The sequence below is a fragment of the Vombatus ursinus genome, unplaced genomic scaffold (genome assembly GCF_900497805.2).
Source record: "Vombatus ursinus unplaced genomic scaffold, bare-nosed wombat genome assembly UNPS02014817.1, whole genome shotgun sequence".
Lineage (NCBI taxonomy): Eukaryota > Metazoa > Chordata > Mammalia > Diprotodontia > Vombatidae > Vombatus > Vombatus ursinus.
In genome coordinates this window covers 998,954-1,021,419 of record NW_020954595.1, presented here as the reverse complement: position 1 = coordinate 1,021,419, position 22,466 = coordinate 998,954, and the positions used below count along the sequence as shown (strand labels likewise).

General features: G+C 43.3%; 1 protein-coding gene across 1 annotated transcript in view; it reads left to right on the top strand.

Annotated features, from left to right (window-relative positions):
* The window catches only part of LOC114023245 (solute carrier family 22 member 14-like), a 57,317-nt gene that overhangs the window by 32,328 nt on the left and 2,523 nt on the right, over window positions 1-22,466 (top strand). The window contains 8 exon segments of the mRNA XM_027835807.1: window positions 9,193-9,448; window positions 9,451-9,572; window positions 10,240-10,343; window positions 15,597-15,695; window positions 15,853-16,055; window positions 16,058-16,139; window positions 17,222-17,342; window positions 22,022-22,113. Of these exon segments, the coding sequence (XP_027691608.1) occupies window positions 9,193-9,448; window positions 9,451-9,572; window positions 10,240-10,343; window positions 15,597-15,695; window positions 15,853-16,055; window positions 16,058-16,139; window positions 17,222-17,342; window positions 22,022-22,113 (1,079 nt within the window).

Here is a 22,466-nt window from a genome sequence, read left to right as displayed (position 1 = left end):
CGTTGGTTTGAGCTGTTGGGAGTTAGACAGCTGAGAAGTGGTTTGATATGAAGCCCCTCTCCCTCTGGAATCAGGAAGAAGGGATGTGTTTGTGTGTCTGTGTGTATACATGCCTAGGTGGGTTTATTTCCGATTCACAAGGCTCTACAAAAAATTTGTACCATGTGTACCTTTCCCTATGGAGAGAGAGTGTGTGTGGGTTTACTGTTGACTGTAGGATCATCTATAGCTAGGTCCCAACTCATGTGAGTTCAACCAATTCAAAATTCAAGTTAGTGCAAATTATAAAATTATCTCAGGTTTCTTTTATTGCAAGAGTTCCGTGAGGGTTTTAAGAGACTGTCAGTTTGCACTTACCTATCCTTAAGTGTGAATATGATTAACTGCTGCCTGCTACATTTCCAACAGCTGTGGGTTGTTCTTTGAAGAGCCCTTAACAAAAACGGATGCAAGGGAGAATACTTGAGATGGGAACGCTGCCAACCCAAAAAAGAAGAGGCTTGTTATTTTGTTACATGAGAACAAAAATTGGGTGTAATTAAACAGCTCAAATGTGGTCCTAATACCTCTAAAATAGGACAAAATCTACAGTATAGGATATTGTAAAATAGGCAGATAAAATAAAAGAAAAGGCAAAGTTGCATCACCTTCTTGTGATTTGCAAAAAACTACAAGGAGTACAAATGCTTCAGTGATAGAAATAGTGTCTTTTAGTTATACGGATTGAAAATTGCAAGTAAAAACACATTGCTCTTAGCAGAGCAGCCATTTGGACCAGTTTCAAATCTGTTTAAAGCAGACAAAGAAAATGGAAGTGAAAGGGATAGGGAAGAAATGTTTGTTTCCAGCATTAGTTGGTTCATTTTTAAAAATTAAGTTCATTTGCATCATGTTAAAATTAGCAGGGAGCTGGCCAGTGCAAATGAAGATACAGCTGCTAAATATCCTATAGTTTTGAAGAAAATAATTGAAAGTCGCAAAATTTTCATATGAATCAAACAGGCTTACTCTGGAAAGGATACCTTCCACAACTTACGCGTCTTTTTTTTTTTTTTCTTGAACTTTTTTTTTTCAGTTCCAAATTCTCTCCCTTCCCCACTGAGGAGGCAAGAAATACAAAATCCATAATAAATATGAAGCCATGCAAAATAAATTTCTGCATTAGCCCTGCTGGGGAGGAGGGGATGAGGAGAAAGAAAGAGAAAAAAAATATGCTTCACTTTGCACGCTGAGCCCATCAGCTCTTTTTCTAGAGGTGGGTAGTATTTTTCCTCCTGGATCCTTTGGAATTGTAGTAGGTCATTGTGTTGCTCAGATACTAAGTCTGTCACAGCTAATTATCTTTACAATGTTGCTGTTACTGTATACAATGTTCTGGCTCTGTTAACTTTGCTCTGCTTCAGTTCATCTAATTCTTCCCAGAACCACCCCCTTCATCATTTCTTACAGAACAATAGTGTTCCATCACATTCATATACCACAACTTGTTTAGCCATTCCTCAATTGATGAGCATCCCCTCAGTTTCCAGTTCTTTGCCACCACAAAAAGAGCTGCTATAGTTTTGTACCTACAAGTTCTTTTTCTCTTTGATCTCTCTGGCATATAGACCTAGAAGCCCTATCGCTTTGTCAAAGGGCATGTACAATTTAATTGTTTTGGGGCAGCACTCCAAATTGTTTGCCAGAACTACTGGTCTAGTTCACAGCTCTACCAACAGCACATTAGTGTACCTATTTTTCCATATCCTCTCCAGCATTTATCATTTTTCTTTTCTGCTATCTTAGCAAACCTGATAGGTGTGAGGTAGTGCCTAAGAGTTGTTTTAATTTGTATTTCTCTAGTTTGTGGTCATTTAGAGAATTTTGTCATATGGCTATTGATGATTTTGTTCTCTTCCCCTGAAAATTGTCCGTTCATATCCTTTGACCATTTATCAGTTGAAAAATGGCTCTTAGTCTTATAAATTTGATCCAATTCCCTATGCATTTTAGAAATGAAACATTTATCAGAGAAACTTGCTGCAAATTCCCCCCCACACTCCATTTCCTGCTCCTCTTATAATTTTAACTGCTTTGGTTTTACTTGTGCAAAAAGTTTAAATTTTATGTAATCAAAATGACCCATTTCACCTCCTGTGAACCTCTGTATCTCTGGTGTGGTCATGAGCTTTTCTCCATCTATAGATCTGACAGGTAATTTCTTTCATGCTCCACTAATCTGTTTATGATATAGCCCTTTATATCTAAATCATGTACCCATTAAGAATTTAACTTGGTATATGATGTAAGATGTTAGTCTATGCCTACTTTTTGACAGACTTCTTTCCAGTTTTCCCAACAATGTTTATTAAATAGTGAGTTTTTGCCCCAATAGCTAAAATCTAAATGCTCTCTCTGTCTCTCTTTCTCTCTCTCTCTCTTTCCCTCCCTCCCTCCTTCTCTTACTTTCTCTCTCTCTCTCTCATTTCTCTCTCATCTCTCTCCTATAAATATACTAAATACTCTAAAATATATATATAGAGAGAGAGATTTGACATATATAACAAAGAGTGCAAATTCAAATAATGCACTCACTACATGGAATTCCTTATTCATAATAATCAGGATCTAACTTGCTTGATAAAATATGAAGAGACAATATTGAAAATGTTCATTTGAGAAGGCATGAAAAGATGTTTTCTGTCATTCCTGAAGAGAAGAGGCAGAGAAGAAAGATAAAGAGACCTTCTTTTCTGAGGAATCTGCTTTCAACTTAATCTTATGAAGAGGATTTAAAAGAGGACATTGGGGATACAATACAAAAGAAAGACATTCCCTGCCCTTGGAGTGCTTAGATTCTAATAGGGAGAGATAACACATATAGGGGAGCAGTGGCCAGGGAATAGTGTGGTTGGTTTGGGAAGTCACGGAGATGGTGAGTGAAACCATAGGGGAGCTGATTGAGACTCCCTTTCCAGCATTTAATACCTTAAGAGATGCTGAATGGAGTAATAATGGGTTTCCCAACAAGAGAAGAGCAGTTACTGATATTTTAAGCATTTGAAGTGACTTTTCCAGTAACATTGGTCATAGTCAAAATATTGTAAATACTTTTATTATCACTTTCTTTTATTAATAAATTACACATTTAATAATTTTAGTATTTAAATAAGAATATTTAGTCAAGAGAAGCATATCAGTGGGGGCTCAAGAGCTATATTAACCACCCACAAGATGATTTCTAGAACCCTAATAGTAGTACTCAGCATTTTGGAAACCCAATTTCCTAGCATGGGTGCAAGTCGGAGGAGTGGGCCCAGGGAGAGGAGGGTGGTACACCTACTTTGTTAGTAAAATAATTCCTACATAATCTACATGCCCCCGCCAGGAACATAAAGAATTAATTTATTTATTTATTAAGCAGATACTATGCACCAAGGACTAATGATACAAATACAAAAGTTGAGGCTTAGATTCTAATAAAGGACTAGTGACTAAAGAAGAGTATTTTGGTTTGGGAAGGCAAAGGGATGGTGAGGAGAATGAGGGCACAGGTGGCAAGAAGATAATTATTGTTAAATATGAAGCATGTCAGGGGCTGGCTAGATACAGTGGGGCAAGTAACACACATAGTGAGGACATTGTAGGGCCTGAGGGCAAGAGTACTAGACATGAGGGTAAAGTTTCTCCAGAGGTCTGGTGGTTCAGAGAGTGTAACTGTACATAAGATGGAAAGATCCAATAGTCCTGAGGGTGCTGTGGAAAGTAAGGCAAATGGCAAGAAGGCAGCTGGGGCAGAATGTGAAGCAGTTAGCCAGGAGGAGCTTCTATTGAGGTGGCAGTGAAGGAGTCATAAAGACAGGCTCAACTTGAGGGACCCTATGCTTCCTGGGCTTGTGTGGATCTGACTCATAAAAGAGCCGTAACTACTCCTTTAAGGAAGAAGTTATTTAATCCAAGTTGTTGGTACTCAGCAGAGATGCCGCTTAGTATCAGTCCAGGTGGTTATTGTTCTTTGTTGTTGAAGAGGATGAAAGTGACATCCTTATGCTAGAGTCAAGTTACAGTGCGCCTGACTGTGACTAATCAGGCCAATATGAGCTGGGAATGTTCTACCACAGGTCAGGCACAAATAGTCCATGTGGACATTTGGGGTGGATTCTCCAAATCTGAGCATCTCTCATTTCTTTTGAGCTGCTTCAGTTCTGCTTTCCTCATAGAGCACAACCTTCTCTGATCAGTCCAGTAGAGAAGCAGTAGGTGGCAGTAGCGGTTCCACAGAAAAGGAGCAAATGACATCTTTGGAGACGATGAGTAGTACAGCAGAGATACAGCACTGGGAGTTTGAATTACATAGCTACGAGTGTTCCCTTTTGAACCTGTGGCATTTGAATCTGTAGAAGAGTACCCTTACATATTCTTGGGGAGGTGGGGGATAGAGTGTCAGGATATTTTTCTTTTTGTGTGAACAAAATCAAAATGATAAGAAAGGTAACTTTCAATTTGGCAAAAATATTTTCATCACCTATCTTTAACAAGATCTGATATCCAAGATTTATGGAGAATTAACACAAATAGATAGCTGCTAGAGCCATTTGTGGAAGTATATTAAAAACCTTCTCTTCAGTAAAGTTGAAAATATTAGGAAATAATATTTTTCACCAAAACACTTTCCAAAATCCTTTCAAAAGGGATTACCCCCTGGGAAGGTGGGTAATAGGATTAGGACAAAAAAAAAAAGACTTTTCTTAGGGAAATGGATTAAGATCACTGCCCAGCCTTTTAACAAATAATAGCTCTCAGTTCATAACCATTGCTTCTCCACCTACCTGACTGGTACCATGACCCACCTTTCTCCATTGAGAAAGAGTAATGATCTCCACCAAAGGAAGGTGGTCCCTCTGTCTTTTCCCAGAGTGGTTCTCAGAGAAAGGCGTCAATGGCTGATTATTCAGCAATTCTGGAATGTTGACTCAAACTGTGTTTTTATATATTGTGATCTTTGCCTTGTTCAAAGTTCCTATAAATGGCACCAGAAATCATCTTAAGGCTAAGAATCATGTCTAGGGGGATGGGGGAACTATGCCAGTTTGGAATTCTCGCCAAGCCAGAAGTGCTTGGGTAATGTTGAATCAAATTGTTTCTGGCAGACTGGAGTGGAAAAATGTAGAGTACAACATTAGCATTGATATTTTTGACACAATTCTTAATAACCAAATGATCAGAGGACATAAACAAAGACTTCTTAAAAGCATCATTAGAAACTATAAACAACCATATGAAAGATTGTTTCAAATCACTAATAAAAAGAAAACTGCAAATCAAAACAATTGTGAGGTTTCCCTTATACCCAAAAAGTTTGAAAAGATTACAAAAGATGGAGCTAGTTCATGTTGGAAGAGCTACAGGAAGACAAACACACATATGGTATTAGTGGAATTTGGTCCAACCATTCTGGAAAGTCATCTGTAATGAGAGAGAGAGAGAGAGAGAGAGAGAGAGAGAGCAAGAGAGAGAGAGAGAGAGAGAGAGAGAGAGAGAGAGAGATTCTTAGTATTGGACCTAAAGATTAATCCTACTGTTAGGCATGGGGTCAGATAGAGAAAAGTTCCAAATATACCCAAATATCCATTGCAGCACTTTTGTGGTGACAAAGTACAGGAAACAATGTAGGTGTACATCATTTGTGGAATGACCAAACAAAGAATCATACAGGAATATGCCAAAAGAAAGGATGAATACGAAGAAATGAAAGAAATGTAAGAAGACTTACATGAACTGATGTAAAATTAAATAAGCAGAACCAGGAAAACGATATACACAATGACTATAGCAATGTAAACGGAAAGAACAAAGAAACACAGTTGAACGCTGTATCATTGCAATGACCAATCTTGGCTCCAGAGAAGGGTTTATGGATAGTTTGCATAGGAGGATAGATATATTTGGGAAAAAATATGATCTTAAAGCATGAGGGAATCAATTAAAATTTTATTTTTTAAAAAGGGTGGAAGGGAGAACTACCTGAGGTGTGGCCAATCCTTTAGCCAGTCAGTGACTAACCTCCCTCTAATTCCATCAACAATGACAAGCCATGTGACTCTAAGTCATTTAAACTCTTTGTGCTTCAGTTTCTTCATCTGTAAATGAGGAAAAAACGGACTTCAAATGTTGCACTATTAAGGCACAATGGAGTATGGATTACTTGGTCATCAAATTATTATTTATTATGTGATGATACCGTAGCCATGCTAAAAGGTTCCCAGTCTAAGCGCTCATTACAATATTTGTAACCCACAGGTAACAAGTCAGAAAAATTAGAAAATGTTATCTCATCACAACAGAATTTCCTGACAAAAATTAGAATGAAAATAAGAATACAATCAAAGTAAGTTTCCCAAGGGGCTCATTTATTAGTCAAGTAAGGAAAGGAAGAAGAAAGGAAAGCAGTGTCCTGATGGTGAATTAATTAAATGATGGTTGAGTGCAGTAGCCAAAGAAATGAATCCAGAGAAAATAAACGTATTCAAAAGTATTAGCCTTTTGGTTCAATTAAAATCATTTGCTCATGGAGCGATATCAGAATCTGGCAGAGCTTATCTGTGTGAAGAGATATTTTCAAAGATGAAACATGTGAAATCTCATTACTGACCAGAATTAACAGATGAACATTTGCAATCGATTTTGATGATAGGAAGCACTGACTTTGAATCCCAATTAAGAGAAATGTCCCCCCTAGTAAAGAATTCCATTTTTCTCATTAGTCAACCCCCCCAAAAATATACTCAATTGTTATTATTATTGTATTTTGGATGTCATTAATAACAAATTTGTTTTCTTTCTTGTTACCTAAGTACCTACTTACTATCTTTGATGTTGCCTCTTGGCCCACAAAGCCTAAAATATTTACTCTCTGGCCCTGTTCAGAACAAGCTTGCTGACCTCTGGACCTAGAGCATCTCTAATGTCCTTTCTGGCTCCGGTAACACTTGCAGTTCCTTTAACTAAGCCTCGTGTGGCAGCGTGGAATCCCATCACCTTCCTGGTCCCCCTCTAACTTGGGGCATCTGTGAGTTTGCTCCCCTAAATCCATAGACAAAATGAGATGAAGTCGGTAGCAGAAGGCTCTTCCCCAAGAGGCTTCCCGATCATTGGATAGAGAATCCCTTTCCTCCACATGGACTTCCTCTTTGTTGGCTAAGGGCCAATGGTTGGTCCTTTCAGTTGGTGAGGCCTAGTCATGGCTGACTGTGGTCAGTAACCTATGTCCTTCCCCCACTTCTTGCCCTTCCACCCCAGTATGAAGCTATCCCGAGCCCAGAGAATCTTCTTTGTTGAAAGAATCTGATGGAGCTGGTTTCTAGAGACAGCCCTGTCTCTGTTTCTCAGCTTGATGAGAAGCATGAAGTCAAGTGGAGCCTGACTGGAAGGTAGCCAGCGCTGATAGACATTCAGCAGTTCTGATGAGATTCTGGGAGTGGTTGACAGAAAGGCCCTTGACTTCCTTCTGACCAGGTAGCAGTAGCTCAGGTCCTGTTTCTGGCACCAGAAACACTCACCTGGTAGGAGGAGCAAGTATTAAGACATGGCGTCCCCAGGGCCCAATGTCCCCACTAGCATTTCGCCTAAAATGGGTGTTTATTAATTGCTGAATGAATGGTGTCCATGGGAAGAGGAAGCCGAGGTATTTTGAAGCTGGCCGAGTTCCCACAATAGGACAGACCCTATGTAAGCCAGGTCAGAGGTCAAAGAAACCAGGTATTTGGTGAAATCCTCTACAGTGGGAGAGAGGAGATTGCTTCTTGAGCCTGCGGGTATAAACTTAATGGTTTCCCTTGGATCAGCTCATACAGGCTCTTTGGGAAGGTCCTGCCTCATGCTCACTGGGAAAATAGCCTTGTATCCCTAATGCCTAGCACAGCACTTGGCAAAGAGAAATTAATAAATACTCTTTGAGTAATTGGTTCCTTCTCAGAAATAATTTTTTTTAATTTATTATAACTTTTTCTTATATCATCTTCATTTTCAAACCAGCTCCTCCTCCCTCTCCTAGCCATCTTTGTTTTAAAAGAAAAGAAAAAATTAAAACATGACAAAAAACCCTCGATTTAATGATCAGACACATCTATGATCCAAGTGTCTCTCCTTAGAATATGCAGTATTCCACACCCACACTCACCTACCCTGAGCCATTTTCTGTCTCTAGTAAAAAACCTTTTTGCTTTCTTCCTGGATGAATAAGTACGGTATAATGAAGGGAGCCCTGGATTAAGGGGACCTGTGTTCTAGACCCAGCTGTGGCAATTACAAGCTGTCTAACCCTGGAGGTAAATCACTTACCTCCCAAGCTTACTTCCCGTGCTAAAATGATATCCCTTGCCCTATCCTACCCTACCCTACCCTACCCTATCCTCACAGGTTGTGATAAAAGTGGAGTCAAGGGCCCTGGGATCTAACCCTGGCTTGATTACATATGGGTAACCCAGTAAGGTAACTAGTAGAAAGATCAATATTCCCATTTTCTGGATGAGAGCCAGAGGTGTGGTGACTAGTCCAAGATCACACCATAAACTAGCAGGTTCTAAGCTGGAAGATCAGTCCTCATTCTGCCATGGGATGTGGGAGAATAAGAGGACAGAGGTACCGAACATATGAGTTCATTGACTTAGGAGACGCCCTCCACAGATGAAGGTTGACATTTTCCCTCTGCAGCTTACAGCCTTAGAGCGTTGCTTGGGACTTGCCCAGGGTCACACAGCCAGGACGGGTCAGAGACAGGACTTGAACCCAGGTCTTCTTGGTGCCAAGGCTGGCTATCTCCCCACTCTATCATGTTACTTCTTGTCTAATGAAGGAGTTGTTTGGTTGGAAAGTAGGAGGGGGACAGTGAAAGAACTTTAATGGTCCAAAGTGCTAACCAGATCCACACAGGGTATCTATCCCTACAACTGGCTTTGACCTGACCCACAAAATATCAGAGTTAGAAGGGACCTCAGAGATCAGCTAGCCCAGCCCCCCTCAATTTACAGGTGAGTAAACTGAGGCCCAGAGGAGCGAAGCAACCTTGCCCACACATGGTTGGCAGGGGTCTCCGTCCTCCAAGTCCTCCACCTCCGCCTGGGATGCCCCATGCAGACCAAGTTAGAAAAGGGCTCCAGAACAAAGAAAGTCAACCAGGTCATTTTTGGGGTCTCTGGTCAGCTGCTTTCCTAGGGTGAGAACTATAGTAATGAGGTCACGTATACAAATATTCTCAAGGCAGCAGGGGAGTTTGGGACATTTCAGAGGAGACTAGTGGCTATCCCCAATATCCTGTCTGCTTTTTTTATGTTTGGTGGAGTGTTCATGTTTAAGAAGCAGCCTCATCACTACAACACCACTTGGCTTTTGGCCATCCAACCCAACTTGACTATGACCGAACTATTCAACCTGACCCTGCCCAGAAAGACTGATGGGCCCTTTGAGGAGGCCAGATGTACTTGCCCGTCCAGTGGGACTTTGACTCTATTGTCAAGTATGGCCTGAACGACATTGAAGATTGCCAAAATGGCTGGATCTACCTCCAACACAGGGAGTGGTCCCTGGTCAATGAGGTTTGCTATCTCCTCATTTCCACATAGCCTACCCAACCACTACAGATTATCTTGAAGCCAGCCTCAGACATACTCAAGTCCACCCAAGCCCCTCATTTTATAGAGGAGCAAATTCAAGTTTGCCCAAGGAGTTGATAGATGAGCTCGATTTGAACTTGGGGCTCTTGACCTTCCTTTCTATGAAGCCCAAGGTAATGCCTTGAGGAGTGGTTGGCCAGGTGAGCAGTAAGAAGAGAGTTAGAGCTGCTGAGGGATCCCACGCCAGGGTCCAGGAGGAGTGATCTCCACAAATCCAAACAGGCAGGTTCCCAAAGTTCCATGCCTCAAAGTCTGAGCATTTACAGGGGCAAGTCCCTGGGCATACTGCTAAGGACCACAGAGCTAGAGATTTAGAGCTTAGAAAAGACTTCAAAGGACAGATAGTCCAAACCCCTCATCTTACAGAGATGGATACTAAGGCCCAGAGAAGTTAAATGACTTGTCCAACAAGGTCATGCAGATAGTAATGACAGAGCCAGGCTTTGAACCTGAGTCTTCTGATTGTGGCCCTGCTAATGCACCTTCTGCCTCACATTCAAAAGTCAGAGTAAAGCCCCATCTACTCCCAGCTGCCTGGACAGCAGAACGTTGTATGACAAAACCCACCTTGAAATGTTTTCTTATCTAGTTTAACCTGGTCTGTAATAAAGCCTCTGAACCCTTGAGAGCATATTCTGTTTTGGTGGCTGGCCTTCTGTTTGGATCCTTGATCACTGGTACCCTATGTGACAGGTAAGCCAGTTGGGCTATGAAAGCACCTTGGGGCTGGTCTGAGAGTTGGCTGCCACATTTCCTAAAGCCTGCCTTCCTCTCTCAGGAGATCATATGAGCTCCCCACAATGACAGGAGGCAGTCTTTGTAATTCAATTATAATTCAATTCAGCTCAATAAACATTTATTAAGCTCCTACTATGTACCAGGCACTGTACTAAGTGCTGGGGATACAAAAAGAGGTAAAAGACAGTCCCTGCCCTCAAGAAGCTTACAATCTAATGAGGAAGATGACATGCAAACAAATATATACAAAGTGAACTATATACAGGATAAATAGGAAATAATTAACAGAGGGAAGGCACTAGAATTAAGAGGGAATTGGGAAAGCTTCTTGTAGGAGGTAGGATTTTAGTTGGGACTTAAAGGAAGCCAGGGAGGTTGGTAGAGTGAAGAAGGGAGAATGTTCCATGGCATGAGGGACAGCCAGAAAAAATGCCCTGAATTCAAATTGTGTGAGGGCACAAAGGTCATAAAATCACAGATTTAGAGCTAGAGGGCACCTCTGGGATTATCTAGTTTGACTCTTGCATTTTACAGAGAGGTAAACTGAGGCTCAGAGAAATTAGGTGAATCATCCAAGGTCACATAGTATCAGAGTTGGCATTTAAACCCAATTCTTCCTTTCACTAAGCCCACTACCACGTCCCCTGCACCCCACAAACTCTCAAAGGCTATAGCAAGGGAATGCAAGCTCTGAAAGGCTCAGTTCAATCCAACTCAACAAATATTTATTAGGCACCTGCTATGTGCATGTTCTGTGCCCCCAGACTGAGGGTTACAAAGGCAAAAAAAGAAAAACACAGTGCCTGCCCTCGAGAAGTTTACATTTTTCTGGTGGGGTTACAGAAAAGCTATGGACCTAGATAAGCCGACACAAAGTATCTACAAAATACTCACAAGGTATATGAAGTGAATAATGGGAGCTGGAAGAGAGAGCACTGACCACTGGAGCAGCCTACGTTTTGTAGGACACAACACTTGAGCTGAGCCTTGGAGGGAACTAAGGATTCACAGAGGTAGAGATGAGGAGGGAAGTCATTCCAGCTAGGGATGCACAGCCTGTACAAAGGTGGGAAGTGGAATGCCATGTTTGGCTGAACAATCATATGAAATCAACTCAGAAAGGTAGGTTGGAGATAAGAGTGTGAAGGCTTTAAGAGTCTGTATTCTATCCTTCAGGTGATAGGCAATCACTGAAGCTTCTCCTGAAGGCTCTATCCAGTTGAAAAGGTTTTTAGTATGGGCCAATGACAGCCTGCGTGTCTCATTTATGAACCAGTTCAGTCAAGTTCAGAGATGCTGATTGCCAGGTTGAACCCAGGGTGCTGAATTCTTTGGCCCTAGAAATTCCTTAAGATCACCTATCAAGCTGTAGAATGAGTATGCTTTGCACCAATGGATGGAATGCCCAATACCCAATACCCAATGCCCAATACCCAATGAGATCTGGGATCTCATCAATATGAATGCCCCCCCCCCACCTATCCAGGGATGCAGACCACAAACCTACCTGCTCATCCTGTGTGACTCTAGTACATGTCTTTGCATAAGTTTGCCCCAAAGGGACCACCCAATATAGTGGGGGCCTTCCTCTCTCTGTCTTGACATCGTGATGATACCAGGGGAACATATGGGTTGTCCCTTGATTCTCCCTTGCTTTTACACATGTAACTAGCTTGTCTTCTTTCCCAATCATCACCTTCTTTGGTGACCCCTTTCATTCTTGTTTTCCACCATATTTTCTTCTGTAATGTGTTTCAGCCTATTCACACCCACCATGTGTCCCTCCATAACCCCCTTGATGATACACATTTTCAGCTCTTTGGAGAAATTTGGAGCCATTAAAAGAATTGAGCATTTCCCCAAAAGTAATCCATCCCATTTTCTTCCTCCTGTTCAGCTCTGTGCCCAAGTTGTTGTCTTTTGGCAGTGTCTACCCAAGATATTTGCATGCTAATGAACAAACTCTGTTGATGGGCAGCTAGGTGGCCCAGTGGATAGAGCTCCAGGCTTGGAGTCAGGAAGACTTATCTGAGTTCAAATCTGGCCCCAGACACTCCAGGGAAAATCACTTCACCCTGTCTGCCTCGGTTTCCTCATCTGTAAAATGAGCTGGAGAAGGAAATGGCAAACCACTCCAGTATCTTTGCCAAGAAAACCCCAAACGGGGTCATTAAGAGTCAGACACAACTGAAAATGCCTAAAGAGCAACAGGACAAACTCTGTTTTCCATCCAGTTTCAGGGCATAGTCTGGACAAAGGCATTCTTCATCCACTTGGTCTTTCCTATGTGGATGGTCAGGCAAAACTGCTGACAGATCTCTTCCAGGAGGCTCTGTCACACTGCAGCTTGATGCAGTCAGCATAAGGCCATCACAAGCAAGAATATCTGGAGGACCTCCCCATCTATAGAGAATCCCTCTTCAACTTGGACTCTGTCCTAGGTCTCCTCCATTCCAGGGGAGTGTCTCCTTGTCTTAAGCCTTGCAGGATGTTCATTATCAGAAAATTTTAGAACCAAGTTATCTCTGTTACATTTCTTATGTTAAGAGAAAACTGTGTCCAAAAGATACTGCACCCAATCCCTTTCCACTAAAGGGTTTATCTGGCCTGGACCCACTCTCACCATCTATATTGGATTCAGTCCTAAGGAGCCTGGCCCCTAATGAAAGTAAGGTGAAGTTCCCTTTTCTTACATTCTTTGGCTCATTAAACCCCCACCCTGGCACTCCAAGGACAAGTTATTGAAAACTTAGGTTGAGATTCATGTCTATAGTCCCTCCAAAGGTAGGAAAGAAAAGTACTGAATGTACAGTATAAATCACATAAGGGCAGATATTTATTTCCTACACACGAAATAAATGCTAAGACAAGACAAAAATGACACCCATTAACAATACAACTCAAAACAGAGTTCAGTTGCTTAACTTGCAACTCCTACTACTCTCTCTTGGAAGGCTTATTATATTGGTACATCATCAGAATATAAAGCAGTTCATGATCTTCTGGCAAAAGGAGACAGTCTTGGACGTACATTCTTGGTTTTGCTACTTGCTACCTTTGTGACCTTGGTTCATTTATTTTTAACCTTTCTAGGTCTTTGTTTCCTTTCTTTAAAAAGAGAGGGGTAGGGGCAGCTAGGTGGAGCAATGGATAGAGCACCGGCCCTGGAGTCAGGAGGACCTGAGTTCAAATCTGATTTCAGACACGTAACACTTACTAGCTGTGTAACCTAGGCAGGTCACTTAACTATTGCCTAACAAAAACAATAAATAAATTAATTAATTAACAAACAAACAAACAAACAAATAAATAAATAAAAAGAGAAGGATAGACTAGGTGACCTCATCTTAGGTCCCTTCCAACTCTATATATAGGATCCTTTAATCCTCAAATATATCCTACCACGGAATGTTGCTTGCAAAAACTTGTCTACTCCTTTCTAATATCCTTATCAAATATGTATTTGGGTCAATAGTTACTGATTTTCTCTTGGTTTCCTTTTTTTGCACTTCTTGATGAGGTCTGAGACTTGTTTACACATTTAATATCTTTCCCCTCCTTCAAATGCTTTGAGGATTGGTCATTCACTTCCCATGAAATTGTATTGTCTTCAGCTCCTCTATGCACTCAGTCAACTCCAATTGCTTTTCCCATCTCTCTTTTTTTAAAATGCCATTTCCATTTCTTCCAGAAGCACAGCCAAAACTCTAATGTTAGAGTCCAAGTGCGGTGGTTCCACTGTGCTTTATGGTGAAAAGAGTGTTGCAGATCTTTTCCATCTTTTGTTGTTGTCCTCCTTCCAGTTTTATCCATAAATACCTTAGGAATGATTTTGCTTAGTTGAGTGTTTATACATTAAAAAAAAAATTATTGGTATTGTTTTCATTACTTAAATTCACATATTGTTTTGGATTTTTGTTAAGCCCAATCTGAATCCCATAGAGTATTGTTTGCTGTAATACTGTGTATTTATTGCTTACATTAATATCTTAGTATTGACGTTGGCATATGTGGTGCAATGTCTAAAAAAATGGGGGAAGGGGGCAGCTAGGTGACACAATGGATAGAGCGCCAGCTCTGGAGTCAGGAGGACTTAAGTTCAAATTCGGCTTCAGACACTTGATACTTACTAGCTGTGTGACCCTGGGCAGGTCACTTAACCCTGATGGCCTTGCCAAAAAAAAAAAATTAGGGGAAGTACCCTGTGGCTATAATCCCCATCAAAAGATGACTCCAGTGCCATTCTTTGGGGTGTGGAGTTGTTTTAGAGTTTGGACAGGACTGATGGAAGAGTAGGAAACCTCCTGGAACTCTTTCCCAACCCTCTTTCCTGTAGGATCAGCCACTTTCCCTTTCCACCTGGAAGTACCTAAACAGATCCACTGGGAAGGGGAGGCACATGGTTCTTAAGAATGAACCCTTCAGCACCCCAGCTCCTCAATGGAGAGACAGCAAACTATTCCCCACCTCACAAACAAACAAACAAACATACATACCACCTGCTGCATGGAGCAGCACACTCCTGGGGCTGTCCCTTCATGCCCCTGACCCACAAGGCTTCTCCAGAACCATCTCAGATATATGTGTGGCACTCCCAGTTAGCCTTTCATCCTCATCCTTAGCTTGGTACCTTCAGAGATACCTTGGGATATTGGGTTTTTTTTATTTTTTGCTACTCATATATTTTGGGAGTCCAATAAATACCCAAAGAAACCTTCACAAAGGTAAAAAAATGGCATGAGAGTGATTCAGACTGGTAATGCCCATCACATTTTATTATTGCAGTTTACTGATTATTGATAGAAAGGAAAGATAAGAAAGGATGTGAGTTTTAACTTTGATAATTCAGGACCAGCATTGCTCAGTGTCCAAGGATTCAGAGCTGAAAGGGACCTTAGAGATCTCCTAGTTTAAGTCCTTAATTTCACAGAATCTGAGGCCCAAGGAAGTTAAGTGACTTTCCCAAGGTCACACAGCTAGTTAGTGGCAGCGGTGGCATTTGGACCAGGTCAGGTTCCTCCAATTTCAAATCCAGTGCCTGAAATACAAAGAATCAGAGACAAGGGGGTGGAACTCAGCCTCTGAGGTCCTTTCCTGCCCTACATCTACGATCCTTTGGCTTCTGGAGATAGACCGAGGTCTTTGTTGCTTCTGGCCTTCAGTCTTGGCTAAGCTTCCCTGCTCTGCTGGCTGCTGCCTTGGCTCCAGTTCTAAGGTGGTTGGCCCTCGGCCGATCCTCTGGAAGGTATGGGAAGGGCAGACTGGGCTGGGATGGAGGACTGATTTGGGGCTCCAAGTTCCCATGGGGTAAGTGGTGCCTGGACCCAGACAGGGTAGGGATCTTGAAAGAATACAATCCAAACCCCATCTGACTGACCAGAGCACAGTCCTAACCACTTTGTGTAAGTGCTGGTCGTGGCACTGGTCCCATGTGGATTCTGAGTTCCAAAGACTGTTCCTGCAGATTTGGAAAGTCAAGGAGGCTGCAGATTGTGACACCCACCAGAGCATGGTTTGAGGGAGGCCAAGGCTGTGGCAGAAATGGCAGTCCCAGTGATGGTCTCCTATGGACTCTTCCTCCAGCTACAAAATGGTTGGTCATCACCCAAAGAGCCCACACCATCATCCTTGGGCACTGCTTTTTTGTCCTGGGCCTCTTGATCCTTTCGCCCTGGCCTACTCCATCCCTCACTGGAGACTGCTCCAGCCGACCGGAAGTGCCCCGGTGATCTTCCTGATCCCCTATATCTGGTGAGGGCCCCAGAGGTACAGAGGGAAGGGAGGGCCTGGGGAAAGATCAGGCTAATTCTTGGGCAAAGTTTGAGTCCTTATGCTTTTGCAATGAGAAGTGGGGAAGGGGGAGACATTCAGAAGAGAAAGCCTCATCCACCTATGATGATCGAGGGATATACCACCGGAAGCTCCCAGAGGGACAGAAAGGCAACTTGTCAAAGAAATGTCATAAATGAAGAGGTTGGAGTCCTATCTGTGCCCCCAAATGCATCTATCCAGACAACCTCCCTCCATAAGGACTATCCTCCTCTTCTTGCTATACACAGCTCCCCCATGGTGGCCCCCCAACCCCAGAATCTCAGGGAAACAGCAACTGAAGTGGGGAGGAAGGCAGGGCCCGGAATTCTATCAGTGCCCCACCCCCCGCTTTCAGCTAGGACCCAGGTTCCGGGGCCAGGATTTCCCATGGCTGGGCTAGCAACATTTCTAGACCTTGTCTAGGACCATAGAGCGAAAGCTCAAAGGACCTCCGGGGCGTCTGGACTAATCCCCTCATTTTACAGATAAGGAAACCATTTTAGAAGGGCTAAGTGACTTTCCCAAGGTCATAGGGTCATTAAGAGATAAAGGTGGGATTCAAACCCAGGCCCTCTAACCCCAGAGACAGCCCTTTTTCTCTGTTGCTTCCCTGGCACTCTCCCCCCCCCACCCCCCCCCCCACCCCCGCCACGAATCTATACTTTTCCTATGTTTGTATCGTAGATAGCTTAGACCAGGCTCAGAAACTGTTTCAAGCTAGACTTGAGACTTGGGGCTCAGGATCTCCAGAGCCCTGATCAAGTGTCCTTGTGGCATAGCTTAACCTGGCAATATGGTCCCCTTTCCCCTGATAGGATACCCTCCCTGTGTCGCAGAGTGGCCCAGAGCCTTCTCATTTTATCACTCCCACAAGGACCAAGGTGAGATGGAACCAGCCCCCAGGGATAGCTGTCCTCAAAGGGGTGGGAAGGTGGGGAAAGGACAGGAAGCCGGCCTAGGTGGAGAGAAGCCTTCCCTGACTCAGTGTCAGGAAAACCTTAGCCCCTGCACACCCTCCACAGGATTCTTCCTGAGTCCCCATTGTGGCAGATGATGAGAGGAAAAATGGAAAAGGCAAAGTGTGTCCTATGCACGGCAGCCTCTGTCAATAAGGGAACCATACCCCCTGCGCTCCTCCAGCAGGTAAGCTGCCTGCCCAGATCTGAGCCTCCTCGTTATCCTCCCTGCCTCCATCCCTATTCATGGAGGGCATGCCTTTGAGCCTCTAACCATCCTGGAATGTACCACATGAGGCCTCTAGGGGACCCCTATCTTTGTCCCTGAGATTGGTCCAGAGGGAGCACTAAGAAAAGAGATGAATCAGATTGCATGCCATCTTGGGGAGGGAAGCAGGGAAGGAGAGGGAGAAAATTTAAAACTCAAAAGCTTATGGAAGTGAATGTTGAAAACTAACAATAAATTAATTAATAAAAAATAATTAATTTTTTAAAAAAGAAAGGAGATGAGACAGATTCTATACCTAGAGGTGGGATGAGTGGGGAAAAGGAAGGAGAACAGCAAGCTTTAGCTTCCCTGAATCACCCCATTTAGCATTCTACCTTGCTAGGGAGTAATTAACACTGACAGTTGTCAGGGCCCAAGCCTGTATTGTTCTGAACTCTCCATCCATCAGCTAGGCAGAAATTGAACGAGTAGCTGCTAGGAATAAAGCATCTTCTTTAGTATTTGGCCCTGGGGGTAAAGGTGAATAAGACACAGGTCCCTGCCTTCAAGGCATCATGGGTTTCCTGCCAAATAATAGTACAGATAAAAAAAAAAACCCACCCTGTGGAAAGACAAGAGTTCTTTATGCTTTCTAAAATGAAGCATCAAATATGGGGCTTTGTAGCTAACAGATATGAAGGCAGGAATGAAAGCAAAATGAAGGGAGACTCTTGTCTCCATCACTTGAATTTTGTTCTACCTCAAATTCGTTTTCATTTTAAACCAGAGAGAAGCTTGGGAATGTCTAACCCTAAGTCAAATAGTTGTCTGGTACTCCCTTCGTAATATATATCTATCAGCAGCAAATCCATCTAACTTTGGCACTGCATCTTTCTGTTGAATAGACTGTAATTTCCATGGTATAGGAAACTCCCTATGCCAATGAAGATCAGTGCCTCTTCTGTAACATATGGTCTTATAAGCTGGCTATGCACTAGGAGGTTAAGTGACTTTCCAAGGGTCATATAGCTAGTATGTGTCAGAGGCAGAAGCCTTACTGATTCCAAGACCATTCCCCAATCCTTACTCCACAGCTGCTTTTTGAGCTATAACCTAATCAGAAGAAAACCTCATTGTTTCTCTACAAGACAAAAAAGATGTATAGTCACTACTGGGCCACTTAATATTTGACCACAGGCAAGTCTCTGAGGCACAGTTTTCTGACCTATGAAATAAAGCTAACAATATTGGCATTACCTAGCTCACTAAGTGGTACTGAGAAAAATGCTTTGCCAGTTATAGAACACTTAATCGATGGGGGCTGCTCTAAAGATTATTGTTGTTAATGATAATAATGATAATGATAATTGCTATTAATTGAAAGGAAGAAGATGTCATGGTGAGCTAGAACTATAAAGGATGATTTCACGGGAAAAGAAGAATTTGAGCTGGGCCTTGAAGGAAGGACACAATATGAAATTAGGACTGGGAAATTCCAGAATGAAACGAAGAATGAAGTCAAGAAATGAAAAGTGGCATTCCCAGAAAAATGAGTTAGCCAGAATGGATGAAGAAGAAAGTCTGGGAAAGCAAGGAGTAGGACACAAAGCTGGGAATGTCAGCTAGGACTGGATGCCTTCTGGGCAGATATAAGTCCCTTGAGGACAAAGGCCCTCTCACTTTCTTCTTGCAACCCTAGAGTCAGCATCTTTCAGGCACCTAGTAAATGTTTGTTGATGAGATGATCACTCGATAGAGGTTTGTAAATGGTTGGATTTGCAAAAAGGAGCCCCTGAAGGCTTTCACACCATCTAATCCCATATCCAGTCTAGCGGGGCTCTCATCACCTCACACCTGGATTGTTACAACAGCTACCGGTGGTTCTGCCTGCCCCAAATCTCTCCCCACTCCGGCCCATCCTCCATTCCGCCACTAAAGTGATTTTCTTAAAGCACAGGTCGGACCATGTCACTCCCCTGCTGAATAAATTCCAGGGGCTCCTATAGCCTCCAGGATCAAATACCAAATGCTGTTTGGCGCCCAAAGTCCTTCATGACCTGGCTCCCTCCTCCCCTTTCAGTCTTTGGACGTCTTCCTCCTCTCCATGAACTCTCAGGTTCAGTGACATTGGCCGCCTTGCCGCCCTTCACACGAGGCACTCCATCTCTTGAGTCTGAGCGTTTCCACTGGCTCTCTCCTACACCCGAAATTCTCTTCCTCTTCATCTCTGCCTCCTGACTTCTCTGGCTTCTTGCAAGTCCCAAATAAAAGCCCATCTTCCACAGGAAACCTTTCTCTATCCCATTGACATTGGCGCCTTCCCTCTGTGATTATCTCCAATTTATTTTGTACGTAGCTTGCTTGTGCATCGTTACTTGGATGTCATCTCTGTGGTTTAGGGAAGACAGCATTGGACTCCAAGTCAAGAAGACTAGTTGTGTTGCCTTGGCCAAGTCACTTAAACACTCGGCCTCAGTTTCCTTATCTGTCTGTCAAATAGGGAGTGGGATGGACTGGATGATTCCTTTTCAGCTCCAAATCTATGGTTTTGTATCCTTTGATCATGATCTCTCTGTACCTTGGTTTCCCCATTTGTAAAATGAGAGGATTGGACTCGATATCCTCTAAGATTCTTTCTAGCCTCAATCTATGACCCTGAGTCATAACTTCCTAGTAGGAGGTAACCTCTCTGAGTGCATGCAGCAGCTCTGTCTTTATAGCCCCAGCACTCAGCACCATGTCTTACACACAGCAGGCATCTGGTCCATTGCTGATGCTACAGGGGCTACACGGAAGAATCAGATGAATCTGATTGTTCGAGGGATTAGAGGAAAGGGAGGGGAAAAGAAGAAGCATTTGTACATGCCTGGCACTAAGCTAAGCACTTTTTATAAATACCTCATTTGAACCTCAAAGCAACCCTGGGAGGTAGGTGCTGTTATTCATACCTCCTTCACAGTTGAGGAAACTGAGGCAAACAGAGGGCCAGTAACTTGCCTAGGGTCACACAGCTAGAAAGAGTGTCGGAGGCTGCATATGAACTCAGGCCTTCCTGACTCCAGACCCAGCACTCGGAACACTGCACCACCAGCTGCCTCTGATGGAAGGAGGAAAGGCTGCCATTGAAAGGGACAGAAGAATGGCCCAAGAAGCGTGACAGAACCAAGATGGTGCAACATTCAAAGTCGAAAGGAAGAAAATTCAGCAACCCTGTCCTAGGCACTTTGAGGGCGGACAAGAGAAAGAGCTGGCTCATGCCCACAAAACCACTGGATCAAAGTGCAGAATGGAACCTAATTAGGTGCTCGGTTGCATGATCCAGACTCTTGGAGTTTGGTGAAGGGAGAGATGGATTCCCAAGAGCCCAGGCAGTCTGGTGTAGTGGGCAGCACACTAGACCCGAAGCTAGAGGACCTGATTTAAGTCCCAGCTCCAGTACATACCATATGACTCTATCACCAGTCACCACACGACCCAGGGCAACTCACTTCTTGCTCTGACTTTCCTCATTAGTAAAATGGAGACTCAATTCAGTTCAATGAACATTGATTGTCTAGTCTGTATGAGACATTGTTCACTGCTGGAGATAGAAATAAAAAATGCAAAAACGGCTTATGCTTTGAGGGGGTTTTCAGAGTCTTCCTCTTCCTGACCTCAAAGATTTGCTGTGGCGACCAGGGGCTAAATCATCAAGTGCCCTCTGAGCTGTGGTTGAACAGGGGTGGGCTTCTCATGAAAAAGGTCTCATGCTCCTCTTCCTGGTAGAGAAGCATGGGCCTCTGGCTTCAGGATGAGACTGGCACACTCAGATGTGGTCAGTGTTGGGTTTTTTGTTTGTCTGTCTGTTTGTCTCTCTAAGTATGCATTATAGATTTAAGTACACGTCGATTTCGAGGTAGAAGGAGACTTTACAGGGTATACAGTACAGGCTTCTCCCTTTAGGGAATCATAAGAAGAGCTATCGTTCATATAGGATCTAAAGGTTTAAAAACATTTCACACAGCCCTGGTGATGTGGGGCTAGATCTCAGAAGACAGACTTACCAAGTAAGGGAGTATGGACGGAAAGGAGAAAAGGGACCAGGCCAGAACCTTGAAGGACTCCTACAGTCATTGGGCAGAGCATGGATGAAGGCCCATCAAAGGAGACTAAGAAGGAATGGTCAGACAGGTAGGAGAGGAATGTCATGAACACCAAGAGAAGGGAGTGATCAACATGGTCAAAGGCTGCAGAGAGGTCAAGAAAGACAAGGACTGGATACAAGTCATTAGATCTGGCAATGGAGAGACCATTGGTAACTTTGGACACAGAAGTTTCGGTTGAATGAGGTTGGAACCCAGACTCAGAAAGTTTAGAGGGGAGTGAGAGGAGAGGAAGTGGATTGATGGATGGACAGGTGAACAGATGGATGGATGGATGGATGGATGAATGAATGGATAGACAGACAGATGAACAGACAAATGGATGGATGGACAGATGGACAGATGGATGGATTGATTATTTCCATAGTGCCTGGACATAGTAGGTACTCGGTAAATGCTTGTCAAGTGACTTCACAAATGAGGATCCCTACTAGCAGAGGAAAGCTGGGAAGGGAGGAGAGGTACAGAAGAGCAAGTCAGGATCTTTAATGACCTATTTGCCTGCACTTCTTACAGCTGATCTGTGAGAACATCCCCTATGGAACAGTCCTGGACATCCTGCAAAGGCCTCACCTGAGGAAGATAGCCCTGATCCTGACCTACGTGTGGTATGTTCTTGCTGCTTTTAAAATAAATGACTCCCTTGACTCAGGAAGATTCCTGGTGGGAAGACTCATTCCTTTCCTGTCATTCTGTGGGTAGAAGGGAGGAAAGGAGAGAACTCTGGGCATCCTGGAGAGATGCTAGGAAAACAGGCTGGGAAGTCTGGGGAAAGAAGAACTGGGAATCCCTCAGGCCCTGAGAAGCAGAGGAGGCAAAAGGGGTAGGGGAGAATGAAAGGGAAGGAGGAAAAGGAGGGTGGAGTAAAAAGGAGGAAGAGCAGGAAAAAGAGATGAGGAAGAGAAGGAGAAGGCACAGAGGGGGAAAGAGCAAGAGGGAGGGATGAGGAAGAAGAGCAGGA